Genomic DNA, 26,811 nt, shown 5'->3' on the forward strand with positions numbered 1-26,811 from the left:
TTTCTCCCATTCCTTGTGCTGTGTGCTGCTGTCACCATGTGTTCCCCGCTGTTGTCACTGAGGGATTTTCACTGGACATGGTACAGCTTTTGAGCACGTTTCCTGATCTAGATCTGCTGGTTAAAGGATTTGCTGTCCCCCTCACATGATGATGGCACATACAAGCAAGGTTTCCCATGACTTTGTGAAAAAATAATTGCAGTCTTTGTCTCATATGGTTGTTCTGGTTTAAACACACTGGTCTGAGCAATGTGAGTTGGAAGGGGAGCCAGCCTGTGACTTTGAAAATGTGCACATCACCCAAAAGAAATTTGTCTCAGACATTTCAGTTGGAGTTCCACAAAAAGTACAAAAAATAACACTTTGCCTAAAAACAAAGTCCCAAAACAAACAAACCCATAATAAATAAATGCTTGCCAAGAGTCATAAAAATCTTAAACTGTGATTTAATATCCTGTCTTTCTTTGTCTTAGTGGAAAAGGTCATATAGCTGAAAGACATCTGCTGTTGTATCTTTTTTGGATTTCAGGACAAAACCAAAGTACTATTCTTGAGGGTTTTTTTGCCTTTTTTTTTTTTCTTTTTTTTTTGGTGTGTGTGAGCAAATTGCCATAAATTCCTTCTATTCAGTTGTCTTAATGTGTCAGCTCCTGAAGAGGATGAACAGGCCGGTGGTGAGTGATTTCAAATGGAAAAGCCCTTGTGTTTTCTTCTTCAGAGACATGCATGCCTGTTGCAGAGCATTCCTAGAGGCATTTCCCTGAAATGAGGGAAGGAAAGAGCAAGAAACTCCAAGCTCCTATTCCCAGGGTTGCTTTCAAGAGTAGGAATGATGTGGAGGGGTAGCAGTCCAGTTTGGAGCAGGTCAGAGATAGAAGGTGTCATCAGAGGCTGATAGTCAGCAAGAGGTGAAAAGAGGACAAAATTGGAAAATAAAATAAGTAGTTAATGCTAGAAATGTTAGAGATTGGCAGAAGACAGAAAGACAAGAAATGTCAGAGTGAAAGTGAGGGGAAACACCTGGTCTGACTTGCTCTTAATTTTTCAGTATTCTTCCCATAGTCATGTTTTTATTGAATCTGTTTGAAATGCAGTCAGCTCTGGACAACAGTGCATTTACAGCCCTTGATTGTTCCTGGCAACTTTTAATGTTTTTTCAGTAATACCACCCCATTTTGAAAAATGGGCCTTCCTCAGAAAGCAATTGTGTTGATGAGTGGGAAAACTGTGACCCTCTGAAGCCACAGGGGATGAAATCCTAACCCTTGCTGAAGGCAAAGGCAGCATCCCCAGTGACAGCAGCGGGTTCAGGATGTCACGGGGAGAGCTTTTGGCTGCTGTACCGAGCTGGAAACTCTTCGGAGATGGGATCTGTGTTCATGTGTTGCCTCGTACAAAGAGGTCCTGAATTTGTTGGCCTCCAGGCATTGCAGAAAAGCAAATGCTAAGTTGTCCTGTGAGCAATGGAAGTAAACATCCATGCCATTGGATCCTCGGGTGTCTGGTAAAGGGCGAGTGTCAGGCTTTTCTCAGCAGATCTTTTTGCTCTCTCCAGCTGCTTGTTCTCTCAGCAGGAGGAAGGTGATGTGCAACCCCCTGGACAAGTGACCAGCCATTTGGAGTTGGTGGAGGGAATCCACACCTGTGTGTGTCCTCTCTCCAGAGCTGGGTAGATTAAAACAAATTTAAGAATGCTTTTCCTGCTAGCAGCCTTAGTTTTCTTATGTCTTCTGACAATATCAACTGGAAAACTTTTCAAGAAAAATGGGTCTGGTTTTATTTTGGTTTTCTTTTTCCTAATTAAAGCTGAACATTTAAACTGCCTGTGATAATTTCTTTTCCCAGTTGCACATGTGGAGTGTCCCAACATGACTGTAAAAGTCATGCTAATTTATGTGAGGGCAAAATTAAGCTGGAAAAGCTTTCGCTATTTTTGTTTGCAAAATTCTTTTATGTCTTTAAGTAGAGGGCACTGCTGAAAAGCCAAGGAGTGTGTTGGTTTTATTACTTTTATTTATGTACTTTAAAAGCGACTCAGAAATCTTCTACTTGATAATCTGAAGCCAAGGCATCAAAGTGCAAATGGCTTTGTCATCTACTAATGTGGAAAATGTGAAACAAAATAGGTTTACCTTCTACTGGGTTCCCCTCCACCCCCCAGTATTTGTTTTTCTGCCTCTGGAAGATAAACATTTCTTTTTTAATAATTTAGAACATTGCCTTTTTAGGAAAAAAATACAAATTATTTATTTTTATTTTTACTATCACTGTAAGCACTCTTCCACATCTCCCACATTATACTCCCATGAAAACCTTCCATACCAGGAAGCCTTGGGAAAACAGCACTTCAGAAATACTCTGCACTTACAATTTTGTGCAGAGGGCACTCCTCAGTTTGGGTCCTTATCTCTCCCTCTCACAAGGGACTTGTTGAAGGACTTGCTGGAATTTTTGGTTCCTGATAAAATCAGCTGGAGTTGTAGGTGCTGGACTTGAGGCTGTTGGGGTCGAGAACTAGTTCTGCTCTTGAGACAAGTTTTAGGGCAATCACAGCCTGCATTTCCAGAGGATTAACTATAGAAAAGCATAGCAGATAACTGAAGATCCTAGTAAGACTGAAAGTGCAGCCTTTACCTTGAAAAGAAATCCCATGTTTTCATACCTGTAGAGGCACTTGTATATTTGCTGGAGATGGAAGGAGATTGTTCAATCCAGTCAGTTATTCCATTGAAGGTGGAAAGCACAGCCAGGACAATCCTGCTTCCAGCTGCTCCCCTGACACGCCGTGTCCCCTGTTGCTGTTGGGGAGGCTGAGGGTGGCTCTGTGCTGTGCAAGGTGCAGGAATGTCCCCGGGCACATGGAGAACATGCACCAGGAGCCCCAGCTTCCCTGCCTCCTCTTGTTTCTGCATGTTTTTCCCAGAAGCACTGTTTTCAGCTGGGGTCCTGTTTGTGTTGTCATTTTAAAATGTATTTTGGAATGTTAACTTCAACCAGCTTAAATTATTTCCTTTTTGCCCCCTTGCTGAGAGGGTTTATAAATATCGAGTTACACAGGAAGCAAATTCTCCTGTTATCAGATTGTTCTGTAGTCACTTATCTTTTCCTCAAAAGCATAATGGTGAATTTTATCAGTGCTCAGTCCTTTGTTTCCTATTAAACACAAGTGATTAAGATGCTGTTTGGCTCACTGGGAAGAGTTACTGACCTGTTTTGTCTGTAAATGTATCTTCAAATTAGGAGACACCTGAAACTGGTAGGAAGTGGGTATTAATTGGGTTCAAGTTCCACGAGCACAGATTGCAGTTTCCCAGTGGGATGTGGTAAATAGCCATCACCAAGATAATATTAATTACATTATCTTCCAGAATGGTCCCAAGAGGTGCTAAAATAGCACATGTGCCACTTGGGCTGAGATGCTTAGACATGAAGATCAGTGTTTGCTGAGCACAGTGCTTGCGTCACTGGGGCAGTTGGATGAGATAAGGAGGCTGGGATTCTCTGCCTAGCTGCTTGCAGTTTTTCTCTCATGAGTTTGAAAATCAGAATATTATCTAAAGCAATAGCTGAATTTCTTTTCTCTGCCCTGACACCTGACAAGGAACGATAATAGCAAGCCTAAAAAATGGGTGTCATAAAACACCTGAAACAGAAAGTGTTTCTTGCTGCAGAGATTGTGACTTCCTTGTAGATCTGTTCAGCTCTAGAGTGACTCCAGGTGCCACACAAGCAGTACACGGACCTCATTTATCAGAATCAGACTCCGTGCAATTGACTTTATACCCAGTCATGCCCCTGGCATTGCAGCGCTGTGCTCTGTACCACCAGCACTGTTACAGGTTGTGTGGGCTGCACCCTGACCACTGCCCTTCCCAAAGCTGCAGCTCACAGGCCTTTGCTTCAAAAGCCCCTCTATTAGTTTTGCTCAGCTGGGAGGACGTGGGCCATGGGGCCTGCAGGAACAGCTCTCTCTGTGTCTGGTGCCCATGTGAAGGTCAGACCATCCTCACACTGGAAATGCTTAGCCAGATGCCTCCCTTAGCCCTTGAGGACCATGTTAAGTCTCTTCAGCCTTTGAGGACCCAGCAGCCTTCCTCCCCCAGGTATTGATTAGGGGCAGCAGCATGAATCAAACAAATAACACTGTTCAATGATGTCTTGTCGTGAACTTCTCCATTGATAATTGAAGTTCAGCAAGCTGGATTTGTGTGGGATGGAAGCCTGGCTTTGGAAATGAATGAACTCTGACCTGTTAATCAGACTCTTCTGTCTGGACTAGAAAAACATGGACCTGGTGGTTTGTTAGGGACATGCTGGCAGACACTTAAAGACAGTGATGCTAAAGGCACCATTATAATTAGCTCAGCCAGAGACTGAGCACATAGATTGACTTGAAAACTGATGTGGCTGTTCTGCAGTCATCATGACCCCTGTAGAAAACAGTGCTGAAAGAATACTTAGACTTTAGTCACCTAATTCAGGGTTATGCATCCTCGTTAACAGTGTTATATATTACCACTGTTAATTAAAGGTATCAGCATGTCCCATAATGAGGGGGATTACTTGCCACGTAAGAAGTCACATTATGCTTCTCAAAAACTGACTGGTAGGTTGACACCGTGTTTTTTAATATTCAGAAAGTGCTTGTTCCTTGTTTGTGAAGCTTAAATTAAACACCAGAGGGGTTCACGTGTATTCGGACGAAGGGGAAAGATGTGCCCTACAGTCTCTTTCACAACAGCTCAAAACTAACATAGCCACCTTCAAACAAAGGGAAGCTTTCATCCTTCTTCTTACAGCTACACATGAAAATCTGAATTGCAATGAGGTTGAGCAACTGGAAGAAAATAAGTAAGTAGACCTCATTCTTCCCTGTGGAAGTTGTTTCAATAGAAAAATATTAGGCAGCTTCAGAAAATGTCACAAACTGGGTGAAAGTGGTCCCTATGTATTTCCCAGTTTCCTTACTCTTCCCAGGATGACAATTTCCACTAAGAGATGCATTGTTGAACCAGGGTTGTGCAGGACAATGAAAGAGAGACATTTTCTGGAGAGGGAAGATGCACAGAATTTTTTGCATTTTTTAATATATTCTGTTTTTTTTTTTTTCCTGTTGCTCTCTATTTTTCCCCAAAATGAGAGGGAACAAGCGCAGGCTGATTTTTATATTTTTATGGTGCACTTCACTCTCCTCCAATTTTTTTTTTTTTTTTTTAATTCAAAGCTCTAGATCTGATATTTTTATTAACTACAAGCAAACGATGTTTCTTTCCAAAGTGAGCAGGGTTATCTGTGTCTGCTCGACTGGGCCCAGAAGGTTCTGGTTTGTGCTGGAGTCAGCAGCAGTTTCCTACAGTGACTTCGTGTGACCTGCGCTGCTCTGACGGGCTGGGGCTGGCAACAATCTCAGCCTCAGCCATCAAAACATTCCTTTGTAGCCAAGTGTGCCTCTGCTTTCTCTGAAATATCTGGTGTCAGTTTTAACAAGAGGGGAAACAGACGTTCATCACCATTAATTCACTGGACAATTAAGCTGCTGATCTCTGACCTCCTGCCATTATTGGCTTTCAGAGCCAGGGTAAAGACCCCATGGATATCTGCTCTCTGTCATTCCCTGCGAGCTGTCCTGGTATTTTATTTACTCAGAGGCTTAGCTCTTGCCCACCACCAGCCAAATGTATATGCTTTGTAATAAAAATTGCTAAGAAGCTGTCCCAGGCAGTGACATTAATCTCTGAGTGACAATAACTGCAAGCAGAGGGAACAGCTGGCTGTCAGGAAAGCATGTGAGTGGGAATCATGCATTTATTTAGATTTATGTACATATTAGAAGTGCCCATCCCTGGCTGCAGCTGCTTTTGGTGCTTTGGGCTACCTTGGGCATCCAGACCAGAGGCAGGAGCTTTCCACCAGGAGGTGTGGGTGGCGGGATTGCTGCATGGTGCTGTTTATTCTTCTTGCTTCATCTCCCAGGCTATGACAGTACTTAGCTTTTGCTCTCTCCTGGAGTCCCTGGTGGTAGGATCTTTGCTGCCACACTGTTCTCGGGGGGGCTGATGGCCCAAATCAATACCTTGTTTTAGTTCTGGCCCCAGGGCTGCAGTGAGAGCCAGTGGGAGTGCAGGACTGTGTGAGCCATGAGGAAATAGTTAATCCATCCCTGGCACAGAGCTCTGTTTTGTGTTTATTAAGACAGCCGGGTGGGTGGGTGGGAGAGGCAGCCGAGCTGGGCCAGCTGCTTGCATCATCTGACGCTTACACCATGCAACCTTCAAGCCTCATTTTTCAGTCACTGCTTTTGGAGCACTTCATTAGCTAATTAGAGGAACCCTCTGCCTTTGCTCTGCAGGTTTCCTTGTTTTTTGTCTTCTACCTCCTAATTTTTATATTTTCTTTTCTTTTTTTTTTTTTTTTTTAGTTCTGCTTTTTGTGTTGAGTCCTTCAACTGGTAGCTATAGTAACACCCATGAATGAGTGACTGTAGTACACTTCTGCAGCCCACTCCCCTCAGGAAAGCTGTGCCAGGCTGTCACACACCTGCAATGCCTTGGCACCCCCTCTTGTAGGGTTTTCTCCAGACAACAGGGACAGTTTTAGCTTGGGAGCCAGCTCCATCCTGCTCGCTATTTGCAGCTGCAGCCCACAGTATATTGTGGCAGAAGGAATGAGTCACTGGCAGAGCAATCTGTTGCATCAGATAATCACAGATTACCTCCATTAACCCAAATCCCTTCTGTAACCTTTTACAACAATGATCCCAAAAGCTGACGCATGCAATACTGTTACCATCACGGCTTGGGCTGTCAATGGTTTTTAAAGAGGATGTTTTCTGTGGTTTCAGGGGTGATCTAGCAGCACCATCCACAGAAAGCAGCTGTTGCTGGACAAGATGATGGGGGCAAAGCCAGGTTTTATAGCTAAGTGAGGGGAAATCTCTCCTAAAGCTGGCCATGTCCTTTTGATCAGTCCTGTGCACCCTCTTACAGCTTTCCCTGGTATCCACACAGAATCTCCTTCCTCCAAATCAGTGCTTGTGCCCACATCTCTTCCCCTCTGCCAGTCAGTCACTGCAACTGGCAGATGCCTGTTGTAACCAGGCATTTCAGGGGGTTTCACCCCTCTGCACATTGCCCCTGTGGCTGGTTTGAAGGCTCCTCATATATCTAGGGTTTAATTTATGTTTTATGAACACGTCTGAGAAATTAGCATATTACTTGACCACGGAGAGCAGGAAGATGGTAGTTACCTGCTTTTGTGGTGAAGAAAAATGTGTCAGATACTGATCCCAGATAGGGCATGACCTAGTGTGAGACGTGTTGTGATGCTGTACTTTTCTTCCTGGCTGACTCTGGAAGCAAAAGGCGTCACAGAAGGGAAATTCCCCTAAAAAATTCTGACAGTATAGCCCGTACACATGTACTAAGGAGATTCTCAGCCTAATTTTCACCATTTTTAACATGTGGATTTCTGGGTTCTTGTCAGAACATCTCAAAGCTTTACCAATTCTACCAATTTGCTGGAGCTATTAAATCAGCCAGGTCTAATAAAACAAGCTATTGTTTTAGTCTCAAGCTATTAATTTTTCATCATCTTTACAAAAATTCTTTTCTTTAGCCTTGTTGGTAAGTTTATTTAGGTGAGGGTATAAACCCAGAATAGAATATAATTCTCAGAGCTTGGCTATAGAGTGCTGATAGGAACACTTGAATTCTCACCTCCCCTCCAGCTGGATCTCCTCCCCACAGTTCAGAAATACTCCTTATAAGACTCAAATGTCAGGAACACAGGGGCTAAGTTATTTTTTTAGATACTGCAGAACTATTTGCAGGAGAAAAAGCCCACACAGCTCTTTGACAGGGACCGACAGAACCCACATGGTTTCCTGCTCAGGGCTGGGTTTTTGCATGTTCTCCCTCTGGAACTGGCATCATATTTTTCAGGAGAGCTGAGCCCCATGTATTTGCCTGTACCAGGGCCAGGTTTCCTTGCACTCCTCCTTCCTGTCTCATGTTGCACCTTGTGCTGTTGTGTTGCTAAACATCAGAACTGCATGTTATGGATCAGCAAATCAGCAGAGCTTTTTAGGTTTCTAGTCACTTATCTCAGTGTCTAACTAGTCCCTGTAAGGTATTTTGGGTTTAGGGGCCAGCCCTGAGAACATTTGGGCTGTTTGAGGAGCACACCTGTATCCAGGAGCATTACATATCCTCCTGGGCAGTTTCTGTGGGCAATGCATGGACTGTGTGTGGGTGATGAGTTCACAGACTCCTAGAATATCCTGAATTACAAGGCACCCTCAAAGATCATCAGCCTGACCATGCACAGGACCACCCCAAGTTGCATTTGCAGGTTTGGGTTTGGAGGCATCAGTTGGTAGCTTGCATGCAAGTTACTAAGCAGGGTAATAAATATACAGAACAGGTCATAAGTTTAAAAGCCATTGCTTAAAGAGGAGTTCCTTCCTGGAAAGATGTTATCAAGCCCTATTCAAGCAGGATTTCTGGAGCAGGGATTTGCATTCTTCCTTTGGAAGAATGGGAAGCAGGTCTCTTACAGTCAGTGTAACTCACAGCTGTGCAAATTAACTCAAGGGAATTGGTAAGACATTAGAATTTAGGGAATTTAGAGTCACTCAAACATTCAGCTATGGGGAGACCACATTCCTTGTTTAATTCTTGTGTACTTCAGTGCATGTGACAGATGAGAACGTTTCTGACAAAAGAATCTTCCTTCAGAGAATGAAGTTTTGACAAAAATTAAAGGGTTTGCAGGAAAGTGTCTGCTTAAAAGAAAAGATGATTTGCTTTTTCTACCTTCTTATTGACAATATAGAAACATCATCTTAACAAAGTAAAGAATGTCAATTTACCATACCCATTTTGCTCCAGTGATATCTTAGCACTCTATTTGATATGTTCTATGATAATGTTTTGACGTTAGAGAACTGAGATGACTCAAATGTTATCACAGTGAAATGGTTTAATGTCTTTACATCAGAATTTTGTAGAACTTTGAAATACGGTCTCAGCTGCAGTTTGGAGGTAAGGTTCACTGAGAGATTTAATATTTTCAGCAGGGTGATAACCTTGAATCTCAACAACTCTATTCAAAAGCTCGGTCTCCCATAGTAATCATTGATGTGGAGGTGTTACAATTTTTTTTCTGTTATCCACACTATTGATGAAGAAAACATCTCAACAGTCCCCATACAGTCTCCCAGATATGTTGAATCAGCCAGTACATGGTAGTGCATTCTAAACCAAACAAAAATGCCTGGGTTTGTGCCAGTAGCCTTGTTTACTTTGAGGTCAAGAATAGGAAATTGAAATTTTGGGCTCTTCTCAATTTTACTGTTTTAGATTATAGATGGCTTTATTTTTGTAGAATTTGCTGTTTGTTTGTTTTTTAGTAGATTGTAAATCTTCCATAGACCTTGTATCTTTTGGATTATTTTTGTTCGTGGCATAAAAGCCAACAATCTCTTTTTGCTCATTTATCAGCTGCAGATATACACAATGCAGTTAAATACAAGGTGTAAAAGAGAGAGACACACCATAACAGACAAAATGTTGGGTGAAATTAAACTGCATCCAGGGAAATTTGTGACCAAGCAACTCTCTGTTAGCATAGCAGCAAAATGTAAACCCAGTGTATGTGAGCTGACCCACAAAACCCAAAGAAAACTTGTTCAAATAATCTCAAAGATGCATTAAAAATATCCAGTGGAGGATGTAGGCAGAGTTGTGTGGAGAATGCCACAAACTGGAATTCTTAAGCCTACTTAAGACTTAGAGAAGAAATTAAAGGCTTGATTTTTAAGTTTAGTTAAGTCCTTTCAATGTGCTCTGACCAGGCGTGAAGGTAACTTGTGCAAAGACTCCTTTATATTCCTAGGGTAGTAACAAAATGGCCTTGACATATGATGGTTAAGCCCTGAGGATCAGTCTTGAAAGACTAATCCCTTAGCTTTCTCTGTCCCTTCAGGGCAATGGATGTTACTAATCCATATTATTATTATTAACATAAAAAATGTGTGGTTAAAGTCATGTTTCAGCCTCTTATCAGTATTTGCATTATTACCTGACCTCTTCTTTAAATCATTGGAAGATATTCCTGCAGTAAGTGTTAATCAACACTGACTTCCATCAGCCAAGGTTAATAGTGCTTTAGATGCAAGTTGTATACAAAATATTTTGCCCTCAGACTGCAAAGCCAGCCTGACTCTGCTTGTGTTTTTGCTTGTGAAATTCCCATCAATGTGGTTCTGGAGGCATACACATGAAGCACATCTGCTCTTCATTCCCAAAAAGCAGTGAGTTGTTTTACACAGGGGTTGTCAGGCTTAGGTGTTTGTAGCAGCATTACGAGCAAATGTGCTGTGGCAGCAGGGGAGATGGGCACAAAACCCTTATCATGGTCTGTGACTCTCCCGAGCCCCGCTCCTCAAAAAAGGCTGCGGGAGATAAAACAGATTAGTGCTGATAAGAGGAACTGTGTAACACGATTCTCTTCTGAGGGCTTGCAGTGGACTTTTTATTGTATCTGGTAAAAGAGAGCCTCTAGAGACCGGCTTGCAGAGGCGCTGCACCCCATGGTGGACACCCACCTGCTCTTGGAAATCCAGCTCTCATACTCATCGCATTTTCCTTGGCTGGCAGGAGGGGATTCATGAAGAGGTTCCTGATGGTCTTGTAAGTGCTTGTTTTAAGCACAAGTTAAATCAGGAGTATCATCCAAGATCTTTTTGGAATAAAACAGAGTTCCTGGGGTTTTTTTCTGCTTTCCCAGAGGAGAGTGGCAGGATGAAGGGCAGAGAGCAAGCAGTCTTTCATTCTTTAAAAACAAGCCGCTTTTATTTGCTAGTACAGCTGAGTGTAGGTGGAACTAATAGGAAAGAACAGTAGTGAACCTGGGAGAACTTCCACATGAAGCAGGTCTAATAAGGATGAAACTGTTTGCCTTAGAGGCTGAATGTATTAGACATGAAAAATTCCTAGGGGGAAATGATGGGCTGGTAAGTTTTATTAATGCTGTCTCTTTATGACAAGGCGCTCTAGGAAAACAAGATTAAAATTAGTATTCTTTTCCTTCACAAATACACAGTTAATCTTTGGTATTCACACCCACATGAGACATGAGGGCATTCAACAGTGCAGGGCGTTTACCAGGATCATAAGAACAGCCTGATTCTAAGGAGCACAGATGCTAAAAAAGGAGAAGAAATTGTTTGGAAGCCATACACCTTCATGTTTTGTTAGCCATATCTAATTAACAGAATATGGAACAAATTTAATGCTTTTCAAGTACTTCAGAAACAGCTTTCCAAGATGTTCCTCTGAAGCTGCCTGCAGTTCATCCTGTACTGGCCAGACCTTACTCTAATATGGCAATTCCATATATAACACATAGCTTCAAACACTTCCATGGGACAGAGGAGAGAAAGGGTGGCAAGAGGAGGAAGAGAAGAAACATAAATACCTTGTGAGTGGAAATAGGACACTAACCATGATTTTTCTGACTTTTAATATTTTTGGAATTTGTTTCACTGCTTTCACTGTGTAATCAAGACCTTGCATTCTGAGGCTACAGAGCTCTCTAATGGTGTTGGGAAGGCCTTGGGTACAACCCAGGTACTGCTGTGAAGTGGAAGATAGAAGCTGTAGTCATCCTCCAGTGATCTGGGGATTAACTAGATTGCAGTTAATACAGTTGTATGAAATATTTGAAATATTTGGATTAGCCAGGCCTGGCAGCATGGGATGTGCTGCTGTCTTATCAACTTGGGCAAGATCAGAGCAGCAGTAGGAAGCCAGATTATCCATCCTTAAAATCCACCTTGCCTGGTGGCATGAGGCACAAATGGAATATGCTACAGGCGTGATGCTGGAATAAATTCATCCAACAAAATGTTTTACTCTGTGTTGTTAATAATCTTCAATCACCTGAGCAGGAGCATGGCTTGATGCTGTCTTTAGCAGAATTAAGAGGCTCAAAGCCTTGGCTTCTTCAGTTTCATCTTCAGCTCTGATTTCTCATTTCATTTCATTTTGGACAAGCAACTTAATAGCTCACTGGCTTAATAATATGCAGGTGTTTTCCTGTCTCCTCTTGGTGTTAGGAGAATAAGTATATACTGAATAATGGAGGGGGAAAAATGTAGGCACTTTAGGATAAGGGTAACTCCTGCTGGCAGATGTTTTACATGTGTGCCTCTGGTTATGTCTCTCTCCTCACAGGCAGAGATCAGAGCTAGATTTGCCATGCAGCATCACAAGATGATGTGAAAAATGCCATGCATTTTTCAGTAGGTAAGATGTAGAGCAAATGCTTTTGTTTCCTGCAGGACTGGTTGACATGTTAGAGAATTAGCTTCAACCCTCAGTTTGCAAATGCTGAGCTGTTGAGTGCAGGCAAGGAAGCGGGGCTGATCTTTCCTGCTGTTTCTGGCAGCTCACCTTTTGTTGTCATCAGCAAAGCAAAATTTTAAAGCAGTCAGACCCTCCAACACTGCATGATGGAACTTACATTTAAAACATGGCACATCTGTCAAGTCCTGCCCTGAGAACTGCCTTGAAGAATGCAGATCCTCCTGTATGGAATAGAGAGTGCAAAGGCAGCAATCAAGGCAACGTGTGAAAAGCTTCCCTCTGCAACCTGCACCATGACCTATTCAGAGAAGCCTCTCCTTTTAGCTTTTAGCTCTGCTAGACAATTTACTGTGTCTCAGCTGTCTCACTGCATTATGTCCTTCAAACCCCCCCAGAATTAACGTTTGGAGCCAGCAAACACTGCTGGCTCCACAAGAAAAGCTGGGAGCGGAAAGGTCAGGTCGATTAAAGCACTTGATCAGAATCTTTAACATAAAGACGTCACAAGCAAAGCAGGAACGCTGCTTCACGCTCAGCTAAGAGCAAGTGATTCATCAGGCAAGGCTGCTTATTTTTGGAGGATAGCCACAAAAGAGAAGGGAACATGCTGGCTGTATCGATCACGGTTTTAACGGGGGACCGCAGAGCCCTTCCCTAGTTTTGATGGAAATTTAATGTCAGGAGTACATCATCCAATGTAAATACATCAATACATATTTTACATTGAATGGATTTTAAAGATGTTCTGGCCCAGCTTAGCAGAATCATATCACCTCTGCACAAATCTCAGAGCTGTCATTTAGAGCAAAGGGCTATTCTGCAGTATTCTGTGTTGCTTGATGCTGCTAAAGATGGAGCCTTTTTGAGAGGATTTCTGTGAAGGTGGCTGGAGAAGCAGGTGTGCTCTGGAATCTCTAGTGCTTGTGCCTGCAGGGTAGACCTTCAAGGGGTGAAGATGTACCATCCTAAAAGATGGTTTCACCTGGCTGACCCCCACTGCCTCCTGTGTCCAGAAGTGTTTGGAAATACTGTTGGAGCAGGCACTGCTGCCCAGGCAGCTGCACATCCCTTGAGCAGAGAGCTGCTTGCCCCAAGCAGCATCTCTGTCTGACCCTTGGTAAGGACAGAGGTGCTGCAGTGGCAGCAGCCAGAAATGAGTGGCACATGAGGCTTAGTTTGGTATCAGGAAAAGGTTTTTCACACAAAGGGTGGCTGAGCACTGGAACAGGCTCCCCAGGGAAGGGGTCACAGCACCAAACCTGTCAGAGTTAAAAAAACATTTGGACAGCACTCTCAGGCACAGTTGTGTTTCTTGAGGTGTCCTGTGCAGGGCCAGGAGTTGGACTCAGTGATCTTGATGGGTCCTTTCCAACTCGATATATTGTAGGATTCTGTGATTCTAAGATAAATGAGTGTGAGGAAAAAGACACAGAGAGGAAAAGTTCAGGGGAGAATCGTTCAGAGAAGAAAATGCAGCCACAGAGAATGACTGGAAGAGAGAAAGAAGCAGGAATTCCTGGTGAAGGATCATTTTCCCAGAGGAGTATATGACGGGAGGGTGCAGGGAGAGAAGTGTAAGTACAGTGTGATGAGGCATAAGGGCAGGAGCACAGAGGAAAATGCCCGTGGAAGAGTAGGAAAAGAGGAGCAAGTGGAGGTGGCAGCCTGGCATGCAGGAGCTGCTGTGCAGGATTGCAGGAGTGGGCTTTTGGAGACATGAAAACCAGTGAAGACCCTTAGGGTTGCTGAATCCAACCCCTTGTGGCCACTGGCAGCCAGAGCAGAGCCATCTGGGAGCAGATGTGCTCCAGAAGTTGGTGAACAGATGATCACAGTGCTCACCCCAGCCCACAAAATGCTTAACAGCACTTTGTAGTTCACCTAAGGCCCTCAGCGTGCAAGACCAAGAGAGCAAGACAAGCTCTCTGATGCTGTGGGCAGAGGGATGGGGAAGGAAGTGACTTCAGCAGCAGTGGTTGGGATGCACTGGAGAGGGGGGGTTGAAGCAGAATTCATTACAGACCCAAGGGGTATGTCTGTGTTGCAGAATACTGTGTGGTGGGGAGGCAGTCACAGCTCTCTGTGCTTTGCTGCAGTCTGATTCCTGGAAAGGATGGCAGGGCTGTGCTCCTGGAAGTCCAAACAAGCTGGTTCCTGCATGGCCAGTGCAGAAATCTCAGCTCTACCTTGCAAACTGTAGAAATACAATCAGTTCCTATCAATAATAAGTTTAAAATAAGTCAAGGCAAACTCTATGGTGGCAAAACCACTGGCCATCAAAAGCAAAGGAATAAAAGGTGAGATTCAAAAGAAGCTCTCCTGTGCCAAAGGTGACATTGTGTGATCAGAAATGCCTCACTGAGAGCAATACTTGTATTTTTTTTCTAAGGCTCCTGTTTTCTCTCTGGTGGTCTGCTACCTTTTGAGTCAGTGCTCTCCTAATTTAGCCTGTAATGTCATGCAGGACCCAAGGCACTCTCAATCTGCAATTGTGACTCTACCAACCCCTCTACAGAATTAACTCAGCTCTAAATTAGTCATTCAGCATGCCAGTGCATATAAAATAGACTCAAGTGAATCAGGTTTTGTGTGCAGGGACTGAATTGCAGTAGATTCAGGGACTTGGAGAATCCCACTCTGCATCTGGGCTCTCATGTCCAGAGGGATACTCCTCCTCCTTGGCTGCACAGCCTCTCCAAGCAGAACAGAAAGAAGAACCAATAAGTGGTTTTTTTCCTCATGAAGCTATTAGTTTTCTCCTTCAGTTCTCCTGTGGAAGCAGCAGTGACCAGAGTGTGTAGCAGCAGCAGTAGTGCCATGTTGGCAGCACATGTAATGTGAGGGTGCAAGGGGATGGGGAGAACTGAATTTGGATCTTCAGTTTTCAGAACTTTTTTGGGATAGAATCAGGGCTTGTCCCAAAACCAGAAGGGGGATAGATGCGTTATAAAGGTGTGAACTGTAATTTTACAAGATTGTTTGACTTGTGTGAAGTGGCTTTTGGTTGGGGAAGAGGCAATGCTGGAGGTAGCAGTCATCTCAACTGGACCTGGTGGGCAGCAAGCCTGGACTCCCAGCTGTTAGTGAGCTGATCTTCTGCCAGATGCCACCTCCTTGGTCTGTTTTAAGTTCAAACAAGTTGAGATTTGATCAGTATCATAGAATCATAGAATGGTTTGGCTTAGAGGGGACCTTGAAGGTCATCTAGTTGCAACCCCCTGCCATGGGCAGGGATATCTTTTGGTGGACCAGATTGCTCAGAGCCCCATTCAACCTTTCCTTGAACACTTTCAGGGATCTGCTTGTACATCAACCCACAGTGTCTCAGCTTTAATTATTAATGGTATCCATAAGAATTGTGACTGGGCAGGTAAACTCTAGGTGGAACTATGTCCCCAGAGTAATCTAATCCTGATATTTTTTCTCTGCAGGGGGTGGAGGGAAACGCAAAGGCAAAAGCAAAAAGTGGAAGGAAATCCTGAAATTCCCTCACATAAGCCAGTGTGAAGATCTCCGAAGAACAATAGGTAAGAGCTTTTCCCTTCTTTGGAAGTACAGCATAAAGAAAGCATTCTATCAGAACTGGCTCATTAGAATGGCATTAAAGGTACTCATCAATACAGGGAATCAGTTTACAGGTGGGCATGCAATGCACATTCCTCTGTGGTGCTGCCATGCAAACTCAGCATTTTCCTTTCCCAAAAGGGGTTGTGGACCAGTCAGGAGAGACTGGAATGCTGCACTTGCAGGGCAGGACATGGGGCTGGCAGCATCCAGGCCCTTTGTTTTCCATACACAGGTTCCAGGACCCAAAGGGGTTTCACAACTGGACAATACCTGGCATGTGGGACAGGGGCTTTCACTCTGTCCCTAGCAGTGTGGCTGTAAAAACACATTCAGAAAGGAATCCCCTCATCACATCCTGCATTCCCTTCTAGTAAGTATCTCCTTATCTGGGAGGAAATGAGCCTTGGAAGTTAGTATTAATTATAGTGTGGCTATGATGTTTGAAGCAGCAGTCACTGCTTCTGCCAGGCAGGTTTGCTCAGCAGCACCATCCCCTATTCACAGCCACAACTCAGCTTTATGGAGGTTTTTTACAGGACATGTAAAAAACTTCTTTTAACTTAATTTGTTTTATTCATGTGGGCCAAATGCTGCAGATTTGGCAGGGAGCTTGCAGTGTCCATTTTCATAGCACTGCATTTCTCCTGCTCATACATGCCAAATTTCAGCATTCTTTTGACTGCTGCCTTGGCAGACAAGGCTAGTAGCTATCTCCTCCTGCATTCTCCCCTGGAAAGCCCAGGATTACTGGTCGCACTACAAGAGGTTAACTTCAGCATTTGAGGCCTCTTTTCTCCCCTACACATAAAATCCAGCCACTGGCAAGAAATGAATGAAAGGCAAGAATCTGTAACAACTGAGATAAGGGGCAGCATAATTTGTCTAACTTGGGTAAACTCCTGGGGTTTGAGTGACAGTGCCCTGGCACTATTTACATTAGAAATCCACAGCATGTTTATGCAGAGAAAATATGTGGAACGTTTTGAAAACTCTTTTCATGGTATCCTTCAGTAAAATTTTCTTCCTTTGCCTTCTGTTGTAGCTAAAAGGAGGTAAAGAAAAGAGGGGAGGCAGGAGAATAGAGTGTAGGTTTTCCCCAGTTGACAAACATACAAAGCCTGACCAATTTCTGAAGGTACAGAACCTGCTGGAAGCAAATCTGACTTAGTGTATTGTAATTTGCAAAGGGAATTCTTCCCATTGTTCTGCCAGCCTTGGATTCCAAAGGGGAAAATGGCTCCGGATAAAATGTTCTCTTTTTACAAAGGTGTACTATCCTAAAATGAGTAGTCTTTTAAAAATTAAGTCTGCCACTTATTTCTGTTTCTGAAATGCTATTTCTGACATTTTTTGTGTGTGTCAGCTTCACCCTAATGTAATTTGCTTTGCATTTTTTTGGTGAATGATTTGGTGATGTAACCAAACAACAGGATGTTGTGGGATCTCCGGGTGGATTTGGTTTCAGCCATTACAATGATTACCTGTAAACTGGCACAGTGGGAAATAAGGTCCAAATCCTGGTTCTGTAACTCTGATTTTTGTTGAGCTGGACGTGATTACACAAGGAATAAGTCACTGCTCAGCCTGAATAATGTCATCTGTCCTTGCTGGCTCTGCCATTTTCAGTGAATCTCTGAAGTTGAAACATCCCAGATAAACAGTTGTCTGAACTTCTCCTGGCTCATACAGGGTGTCTGACACATCTTGGGTGAGTGGGTCTATAGCATTAAGTCCTTTTCATGTGTGTGCTCAGGCTGGCTCCATTGCAGATCCCTTGCCCAGGGCTCTGTGCTCCCTGGAGCCCAGGAACAAGTACTGGTCACTGCAGTCTGCCCTTAAATGGCTTATTTTCCTACCTCTGCTGAGGAAGAACAATTTCCCTGGCTTATCCCTTCTTCGTTTGTTATTTTCTGTAAGTCCTTTAAAAGGATCTCAGGATTTCAGACTAGTGTCTGCACAGGTACAGGGAACATACTGAAACATCTTTCCTGGCCCTTCAGCTGCTCTGGGACTTGCAGGGAATCCAGTGTCTTGGGGTGCCTGCACATCAGCCCCTACCCTAACAATTTCTTAACTTTCTAGTTCAGAAATAGAGAGCCCAGAAAGGCTTTTTTCTCCAAGGCCAGGCTGGATGGGGCTTTTAGTGGAAGGTCTTTTGGGGGGATTGGAACTAGATGGTCTTTCCAACCTTCCAACCCAAACCATGGTTCTAAACTTTATACAAGGAAAGGCCTACAGCCTAATTCAATTTGTTTAGAGATCAAGACAAATACAGGCAGGTTCTGCTCGTCACAGACCTCTTTGCTGCCTGTCCTCCTCCCAGCATTTTCCATCAGACAGAGTTTTGCCACTTAGGTTAAAAAAAAAAATCACTGAGTCTTGGAGGGTTGGATGAGCTGGAGCACTAGGCTGTTGAGGTTTTGTTGTGTTCCTCTCTTCTGGATGCTTCCCAAGAGCCTCCAGGGAAAGGCTGGAGGCTGGAGTGGGATGGACTTTTTGATTTAGAGCAGTCATGGACTGCACGGCTTAGTTTAATGTAGCCATAAGCAATAGATGGAAAATGCTGCTGTTGAAATTGTACAGCCTACATGTGTGTGTAGATGCCCACATTTTGGTGTAAAAACGTGTGTGCTTTTGCACCCCGCTAAGATGTACTGAAAAGAGTCTGTGTCTTAAAAAAAATAGTGTAGTGTGAAAAGAAATCTGTGAAAAACAGGAAGGCTGAAATAAACCAAGGGTCTGCGACCTGTGTTGACACAATTATGAGTCAGTTCATACCTTTTGGTTACCTCTGTGTTTACAGGAGACTCTGTGTTTGACTATCCATCATCTGGTGTCTCACTGAAAGACTTGCTTAGTAAAGCCCTTTTTTTCCCCTCCTTCTTGTGCACAGAAATAAAAATCAAAACACCCGAGAGAAACACTGCTTTTTGATAAATAAACAAACACTGGAAACGTCTTTACTAAAAGTGCCATTTAGCCAAGGAGCTATTTTTTTGGACTGGACTTAAAAGCAACTTCTTTTCTCCTTTCTTTTTTGTCCAAAGTACGCAACACCTTTTGCAGGGAAATTCAGTGGCCTTCATTGTGTGCTAATTAAATAAGCAAGGGAAGCAGGGATGCTGCACTTTACTGGGCTCTGAGAGAGGCTTGTATACTATGAATGGCTAATGCATGTTTCCATTTGCAGCCCTCTTCCTGGCTGTATTTAATTGTGTTAAAACAGCCGGCCCTTTCCAGGTTGGAAGATTTCCGTATTGGCACCAGAGGCCCAGTCAATTGATAAAAACTGATTTTTGAGGCATAACTGCCATGACTCATGTGACGGATGCTGCTGTAGATGGGGATCTGCTATCTTTAAAACTCACAGATGACAGCTTAGCAAAAGAGAGATGTTTCAAGGGAAGAGGAAAAAATACCAACGAACAGCTTTAAAAGTTCCTGCATTTGACATGACATGAAGAGATGCCACAACTTAGAGATATCCACTGGTTTAAAGGCCATCAGTAAACAAAAATATAAGAAAAAGTTGCAATTTGAAAGGCCAGAGTGTCTTTTTGATGATAAAAGATTCTGGACGTCTGTAAATATTTCTGAATGACGCAAAACGTTCTGTTGGTTAAAAGTGTGGAATTTTTATTTATTTTGCTCAGACCCATTCTGTGCTTTTTTTCTTGCATAAAAAAACTGCCTGGGTGAAAGAGTTGATTATTCTGATCTTTGGCAAATTTTCATTTACAACTGTCCAAATGCTATATAATAAATCAAGACATTTTTACCCCATAGATTGAACCTTGTGGGGAAGCTGCCACAGAATGTGTCTGTGTTTGCTGCATAGAGTGATTTGCTGCATTATTGCAGAAAACTTTTAACTCCTTTGGTAAAGCAGTTTCTGGTTGTGCATGATGCTCAGGTAGAAGAGAACGCTGTGGATTTCTCTTGTTAAATATTTTTATTCAGTGAGAATTCACAGTCAGAAAGATCAGCCCCATTAATACTAATTTGGCCATTCTTGGTCTAAAAAAAAATTTAAAAATCTTTCCTTTGCCATTTAACCTCTTATATGGCATTTGCCTCCCATTTACCCAGGTAAAAGTAGCTTGAGCTTCCAATTTTGGCACATTCTTTTCCGTGTTGTTAAAAATACACTTCTGTGTGAGAAACACTTTGTAGAGCTGGTGAACAGAGTAAGTGGGACAAAATCGAAGCCACAGAGTTCATTCACATGCTCACTTTTTACAAAAGCTGTCTCTTTTCTCCCCCCATCATTCTCTTGGGTATTGTACTTTTTCAGACATGATCAAGACCTTCACCTACATGATTTTTTTTCCCAGTCACTCTGCAGCTTATCTGCCTGGAGGCACAATTGGCAGTGCAGGCTCTGCAATGAGATTCAGATGCTTTGAGTATTTGTGGAGCTTCCTAGAAATGCTTTGCAGCCTGCGCTGAGCTCCATCCTGTGGCAGAAAGCCTCCTGCTGTACCCCTGGTGTCTCATTCCCAGGGAGCTTGGATCCCCCTCTCTGTTGCACGGTGCTGGCACATCTTTCATGAATTCCCACCAGCCATGCTCGGGTTTCTTGACTCCAGAGGTTTTCCAGCACTGCAGAGAGAAACTCATGGGTGAGGGGTGTTGCAAAAGCAAAGTGTGAGTTTCCAGGCTTGCTTGGAAGGGAAGCTGTCCCCGAGAGACTGGGTGACAACATGGCCTGGCAGTGTTCCTTGTGGGGTAATGGGTGGCACCCTGCCCCTCTTCACTGGGAAGGGCATCACCCCTGGGGCTGTATCCCTCAGGGGATGGAGATGTAGGCAAGGAAATGCGCTCCATGTGCAGATCCCAGAGCCTGAGGTCACATAGAAAGCTCAGGCACTGGAACGGGAAAGGGAAGGCATCAAAGCTCGGTCTGATCAAAAACACAAAGAAGCAGCCAATTTTCTCTCCACCAAATTCTTCACCTCTGATGTTTACAGTGATTAAAAAGCATGGTTGGGAAATGTAATCCTGAAGCCAACAAATAGATCAAAGGAAGGAATTGCAGCTTGCCTTCCACTGTAAATAACCAAGCTCAGCTGGTTATAACTTCTGTGATTGTCCTGTAGTATTGGTCTGAATCCTACAGCTAAGGCTGGTCTCATGTTTTTGGCTAAAACTAGAGTTTAATTTTTGAGAAATATTTTTTTGGTAGAAAGCATTAGCTTTCCTTGGAAAAAAATCCTTACATTTTTATTGGAAATAGTTTTTCAACAAGCAGTCGGGATTCCATGGCATTAAATAACTGCAAGGGGAACCATCTCCTCTTTTCTTTCCAATTGTGTAGGAATCAGGGTAACTGTGTTGGGAGGATGCTGGTGGGGAGTGTGTGTACAGCCAGAGCTGAGTACCCAGCACAGAGCTCTACACCACTTCTGGGAGGAACTGGCTTTTCTGGAAACCTGGGGAATTAGAGCTACTGGAGTAGAAAATGCTGTCTAGTAAAAAAATTTAAATGAATAAGACAACATACTGTGTTGTTGTTAATACTCTTAATTGAAATATATTTATAGAGAAATTCATATCATTTAAGGCCCAAGCTGGTAAACATGTAGACTCAAAAAGAATTTTTTAACCACACAGGGTGTCCATTTAAATTCAGTTGATGCCAGGCTGGGGAGGTTTTTAGCAATCAGAATCATGCCCTGTATGAAAAGCAGTTTTCCCACACTGGTGCCACTAGATACCTGCAACATAAGCCATATTTCAGTCACTATCAGCAGCAGCAAAGGGGTATCTTGCTGCTGTTCTCCCATCACCCACGTGCCGACTCCTCACTGGGGTGTTTGTTCTCAGCCCAGGTGCTCAGGGGTGGGAGTGGGCTCTGCATCACCCCTGGGGACACCAGGACATGAGGGCTTCTTGTGGGTGATCCCATGGATGCTGGAGTGGTGCCTGACAGAAGATCTCCTGGATGAGTTATACTCCATGGTGGTTGCCTGCAGGGCCAGTACAGAAAGACCAGAGAGAAGAACCCAAGAAGGGCCAAAAACAAAGTTGGAAGGACTCCTGAAAGCTCTGGATAGGATGCATTGCTCTGGAAAAGGTTTTGCAGAGTTTTTTGGATTACATTAATGCAGAAAAATACTTCAAACTGATTCATTTCTAAAGGATAAAGAAAGTCCTTCCCCTTGACAGTGCCCACTCCATACACTTCCCTTCCCCTCACTTTCTTTTTTCCTTTTTCTGCAGTAGACATCACTTTCCCTCTCTTCCTTGAGCCAAAAGGTCTCTGTTGTTCCTTCAAAGTACAGCTTATGCAATCTTTCCAGCACAGGCCTTCCTGCAGAGTTGCCCTCTCATTTCTTGGACTTGACATGCTGTCCCATATCGTGAATACATCTAAATTAAATTAGATACTCTTCAGGGGCAGGAACTGGCCGCATGATAGAAACAGTTCCAGCACATGAAATGATATGGCTGACGTCAAAACCATAGTGTTTGTTTACAAACCCACAGTTGGTTCAGTTCCTTTCTTTAAAATCCTTCAGATTCAAGTGTAATTCCATCATAAACATAGGCTTCTAGTGCTCAAATGTGGACAAACAGAGCAATGTTTGGTGCCCTTGCAAGATTAGCTGTATCCAGTTTATAGCTATGGGTGGAATTGAGAAAGATTTGGGTTTCCCCCCCCCCTTGTAATTTTTTTTTAATGCCATCACAGAAAATATGTGAAAAACAAGCTGTTTTATGCATCTAGTGAGACTCAAGACTAACACTGGGAGAACAGGCTGCTTGCAGGCTGCTTGTGCTTGACAGCTTCCAGGACGGGAAAGAGACGCAGGGGAAATGAGTTGAAATGATCTCAGTCCACGTTCTATTTACAGAATTTATTTCACAAGACTTAATCCATTGAGTATTACCTTGGCAGGGGCAACCCAGAAAGAAAGCAAGAAAGATATTGCTATTCTCCATAAAGAACGGGCAGCAAATCCACATCTCCTTACCAAAAAGTGAGCCCCCACCAGTCATCCTTCAATAGAAAACCAAAGGAACAAATATTATCACTGAACTTCTGCATTTGTGTTTTGTGACAAAGACTGTATTAGCCTTTGCAAACTGAGAAGGAAAAAAAATGCCATAACTTGCACACTTTGAATTACTTTCCAACGTTATTACAGGGATATGCAGGAAGGGAAATAGAAGAGAATATCCTTTTTCAAGATCTATTTCATCTCTTGCTGAAAATAGAAGTAGATATTGTGAGCTGCAGGGTTTTTCATTATATCATTAGGTAATATGAGTCATTAAGTCTAATTAATACTTATGCAGTGATTTGTAAAATGCTATAGAAGTGCTCACGGGTCCTGTTAAATAGTAGTACTTGGTTGTTAAGTAAATTTATTTTAAAACCAATTCAGCATTTGCTGGGTATGGGGAGTGAGAGGTAGGGCTGCATTTATGGTAAAACCTTGCTCTTATCCCTGCAGGACTGTCTTGTGGCTTTGCTCCTGGTAGTGATGGGAAGGTGGTGGCAGGACAAAGCTTGGCTGGCTCTGCTCAGCTCTGCTGGAGTCAGAGAGAAAGTTTCCCTTAAATTAAACTGTGCAGGAGCCCTCTTATAATGGAAGGAGGGAACTGCAGGGAGGAAAAGGGGAGAGAAAAGGTCTACCAGACCTACTTTATAGGGATGGTGTGAAGTGAGCAGCCTGAAATCCTCATCTATGGGGACACGCTTTCAGGGAGGGATGGGATCAGCCAAAGTTAATGCTTCTTGAGGAAAAGAGCTCATTTGGAGTAGCTGGTAGAGGAAGTGTTATTTTGACTTGCCTTCTGCTGCTTACTACAGAGGCCTCTAGGATTGTGGCTGGGCTTTGTATTAGGGTTTTCTGGGAACAGTCATGCACCAGGGAAAGTCCCTTAGTGGAAATAATGGCCCATTGTTGTCCATGCACTCAAGGCTTCCAGCTGTCAAGGGAAAGAGAGGTTGAGTGTTTTTAAGATAGTCCCACGCCTATCTTTTAATTCTGGTTTCAAAACAGCATGAGGGAATTCACATGTGGAATGTTACAAGCCTGATTTTTCAGTGGTTTGGCTGAGTCCCTGAAGTCATTGAGAGATTCCATTTATTTTTCAGGTAATCACTCTGTGCTGCTTTGAAAACACTTGGAGGTGATAATTTGAAATATTTCTCCATGCTCCGTAGGTCAGAAATCAGGGCATGGCCATGAATTCTGCTACATATTGCTATTAAAATGGAACCTCCACTCAGCAGGATCAAAGCAGGAGCTATAAGGCCATTTCTGAACAGAGCTTCTGGTTGTGCCAGTACTGTTATTTACTTATTAATCACATTTTTACCATGCTAAACTGATTCCAGGGAATTCTAATACAAGTAAAATAAAATACTCTCTTACCTTCAACTGCTGTCCCTTAGCTGAATTAATGGAAAGGATGAGTGAAAGTCCAATTTAGGGAAATAAAATGAAATTATAGAGCAGGATACTATGAAAAAAACTCCCAAGTTTGGGTAGGATGGTAGACTGATAGCTGACTTTGTTGAAGAACCCCCTGTTGTCCTGGCATTAGTAAAGCCAGTGAAAAATGATTCAAAAAATATTCTGAACTCTTATAGTCCTTAGAAATATGTTATGGACCAAGACATTTAAGTTACAATTCAATTTAATATATTAAGAAAAGTGTGAAGGGTTTTACCTTTCCAGAAGAAGTATTAATTTCAAAAGATGGGGAGTCTTTGTAGTCTTAAATGACCCACAAAAATATAATCTTTGGAGATGGTTACAAACTTCTTTGTACCTGCCAGATTTCACCATCCTCCAGCCCTGCACCAGCTTTATATTTGTACAGTGGCACTTTGACGGTCTCTCCACGTCACATTGATTTTCTGAGCTCTCTTTTGGACAAGTTAGGTTAGTGTTGACAGATTGGTGAAGGCTGTTCTCATGAGCAGCAGGACCTGGCTCAACTACATACAAGTATTTGCAATGTTGAAACAGCTCTCTATAAGTAAGTGCTTTCAGGCTTTCATAACTCCTGGTCCAAAATATTTTTGGCATTTGTAAACACGGCTTATGGAGAAACATGGTTTTGAGCACAAGAAGAATTTGGTGTAAGTCACTTCAGAACTATTCTGATCAGTCCAAACAAACAACATTAGCACATGAGCACCAGGCTCCTTGCATTTGACCCTTTGGTGTGGGTATAGTTTGTTTCATGAACAGTGACTTCAGCACACTGAACTTCAAGAGAGGTCTAAAAAGGAAGAAGGGACACTCTTAAAGATACAATACTGACTCTATAATGCAAAAGAGAGAAACACATGGTGGCATCTTATTCATAACAGGGAATATTTGATTTAATGTAGCAAAGTTTGATATGTTTATGCTGATCAGCTCTCCAGCAGCCAAAGCCAACTGGCAGCCCTGCCACTTCAAGCAAGATCCTTTTCAGATTTCCTTTTCAGATCTCTTCAGCTGAACCTGCTAAGCCTGACCATGAGTAACTAGGTGGGAAATCTTTGAAAAAGACCTCTGTGCTGGTGACAGGGTGGAACCCACATGGGAGGGACCAAACCTGTCCTTGGAGGGGGAACAACAGCACTGTTGGCTCCTGGAGGCCTCTGTGTGCCCAGGTCTGTGCCTGAGGAGGATAGAGAATGGAGAGTGGGTGAGCTGGGGGAAAAGCTGTAGGTAAATAAAGTTACATCCCCTTTGTATCATCAATGGGAGTATTCCCAAGGATTATTCTGCCCGTGGGAGAAGAGCCAGCATGAAAAGAGCAGCTGTTAAGCAGCCCCAGTGCTGGGAGTGGACCTCATGACTGTCCTTAGCTCCATGGAGGCTTTCTTCCTCTAAGGTAGAAACTCTTTCCTTCTAAGACTCCTTTCATCCCTGCCCAGGAGACTGTGGGTGTCCATGGGGTACTATAGCCTCATTATCTTCTACAGGAAAAAAAAAAAACCCAACCAACTTCTAAAAATATTGTCTGTGTCAGTATTGTCTATGCCAGTGTGACTGTGAATCAGTGGTCAGAGCTGCGAGGGAGAATTACAGCCTTTTCTCCCTGTTCTTTGCCATGGACAGCCCCAAGTCCTATGACTGGGACAAATGTATTTTTTAGAATCTACATCAAAGTCTCCTCAGGGTGCAGAAACCTTTCTTATGAGTTAAAAATCAGCTTCTTTAGGTGAGATCTTAAGGCGTGACAGGAGGCAACGCGAAGTTTCAAGCTCGGCAGAGGAGCTGCCAACGCAAAGGTCACACAAGGTTGTGGTTACTCCCACTGTGCTCTGCAAAGGGCTCTGTGCACCAGCACAGACTGGGATTACAGCAGGGCCAGCACAGAGACAGGGAAGACACGGATCCACCCTGTAGCCTGTGTGGTTTTCGCAAGTTTTCTGGCACTCACTGGCCTCTGTTCCAAATCCTGAAGGAGCTCTGATGGAGACCTGCTATCCCTGTTAAAAAAAAGGGGGTAGGATTTTGTTCCCAACAGCACCGTTGAGCTAAGTGGAAAGTAACCATCGCCCACGACCAATTCCTAGTAAAGCACCTATAGACTGAAATCTGCAGAGTGCTCCAGTAGTGCTCACTGTAACTCTTAGCATAGGTAGATATTCCTTTATTTTCTCCTTGTTCATATCTTATGAGAAAACTTGTCCTTCTCCATCCCCAAGGACAGATTATAATTTTTTCCTAACCCCCTGTGTTCATTGCAGGGGATTGGACTAGATGACCTTCAAAGATCCCTTCCAACCCAAACTATTCTATGATTCTATGATTTCAGCCTTCTGTCTCACTCATTGCTGGAGGCTGATGGTGCTAAATCACATCTCCCCAAAAGCCTTTATTCTTTGTGTAAATTAGCTGATAGCTTCCTTCTACTG

The 26,811-nt window shown here is 43.3% G+C and overlaps 1 protein-coding gene across 1 annotated transcript in view; it reads left to right on the forward strand.

Moving 5' to 3' along the window:
• GRK5 (G protein-coupled receptor kinase 5) overlaps nucleotides 1–26,811 on the forward strand; it is a 148,735-nt gene that overhangs the window by 46,555 nt on the left and 75,369 nt on the right. Inside the window, exon 2 of the mRNA XM_068198213.1 lies at nucleotides 15,800–15,895. Coding sequence (XP_068054314.1) covers nucleotides 15,800–15,895 — 96 coding nt within the window. The remainder of the gene's footprint in view (nucleotides 1–15,799; nucleotides 15,896–26,811) is intronic.

The sequence above is a fragment of the Anomalospiza imberbis genome, chromosome 8 (assembly GCF_031753505.1).
Source record: "Anomalospiza imberbis isolate Cuckoo-Finch-1a 21T00152 chromosome 8, ASM3175350v1, whole genome shotgun sequence".
In the NCBI taxonomy this organism is placed as follows: domain Eukaryota; kingdom Metazoa; phylum Chordata; class Aves; order Passeriformes; family Viduidae; genus Anomalospiza; species Anomalospiza imberbis.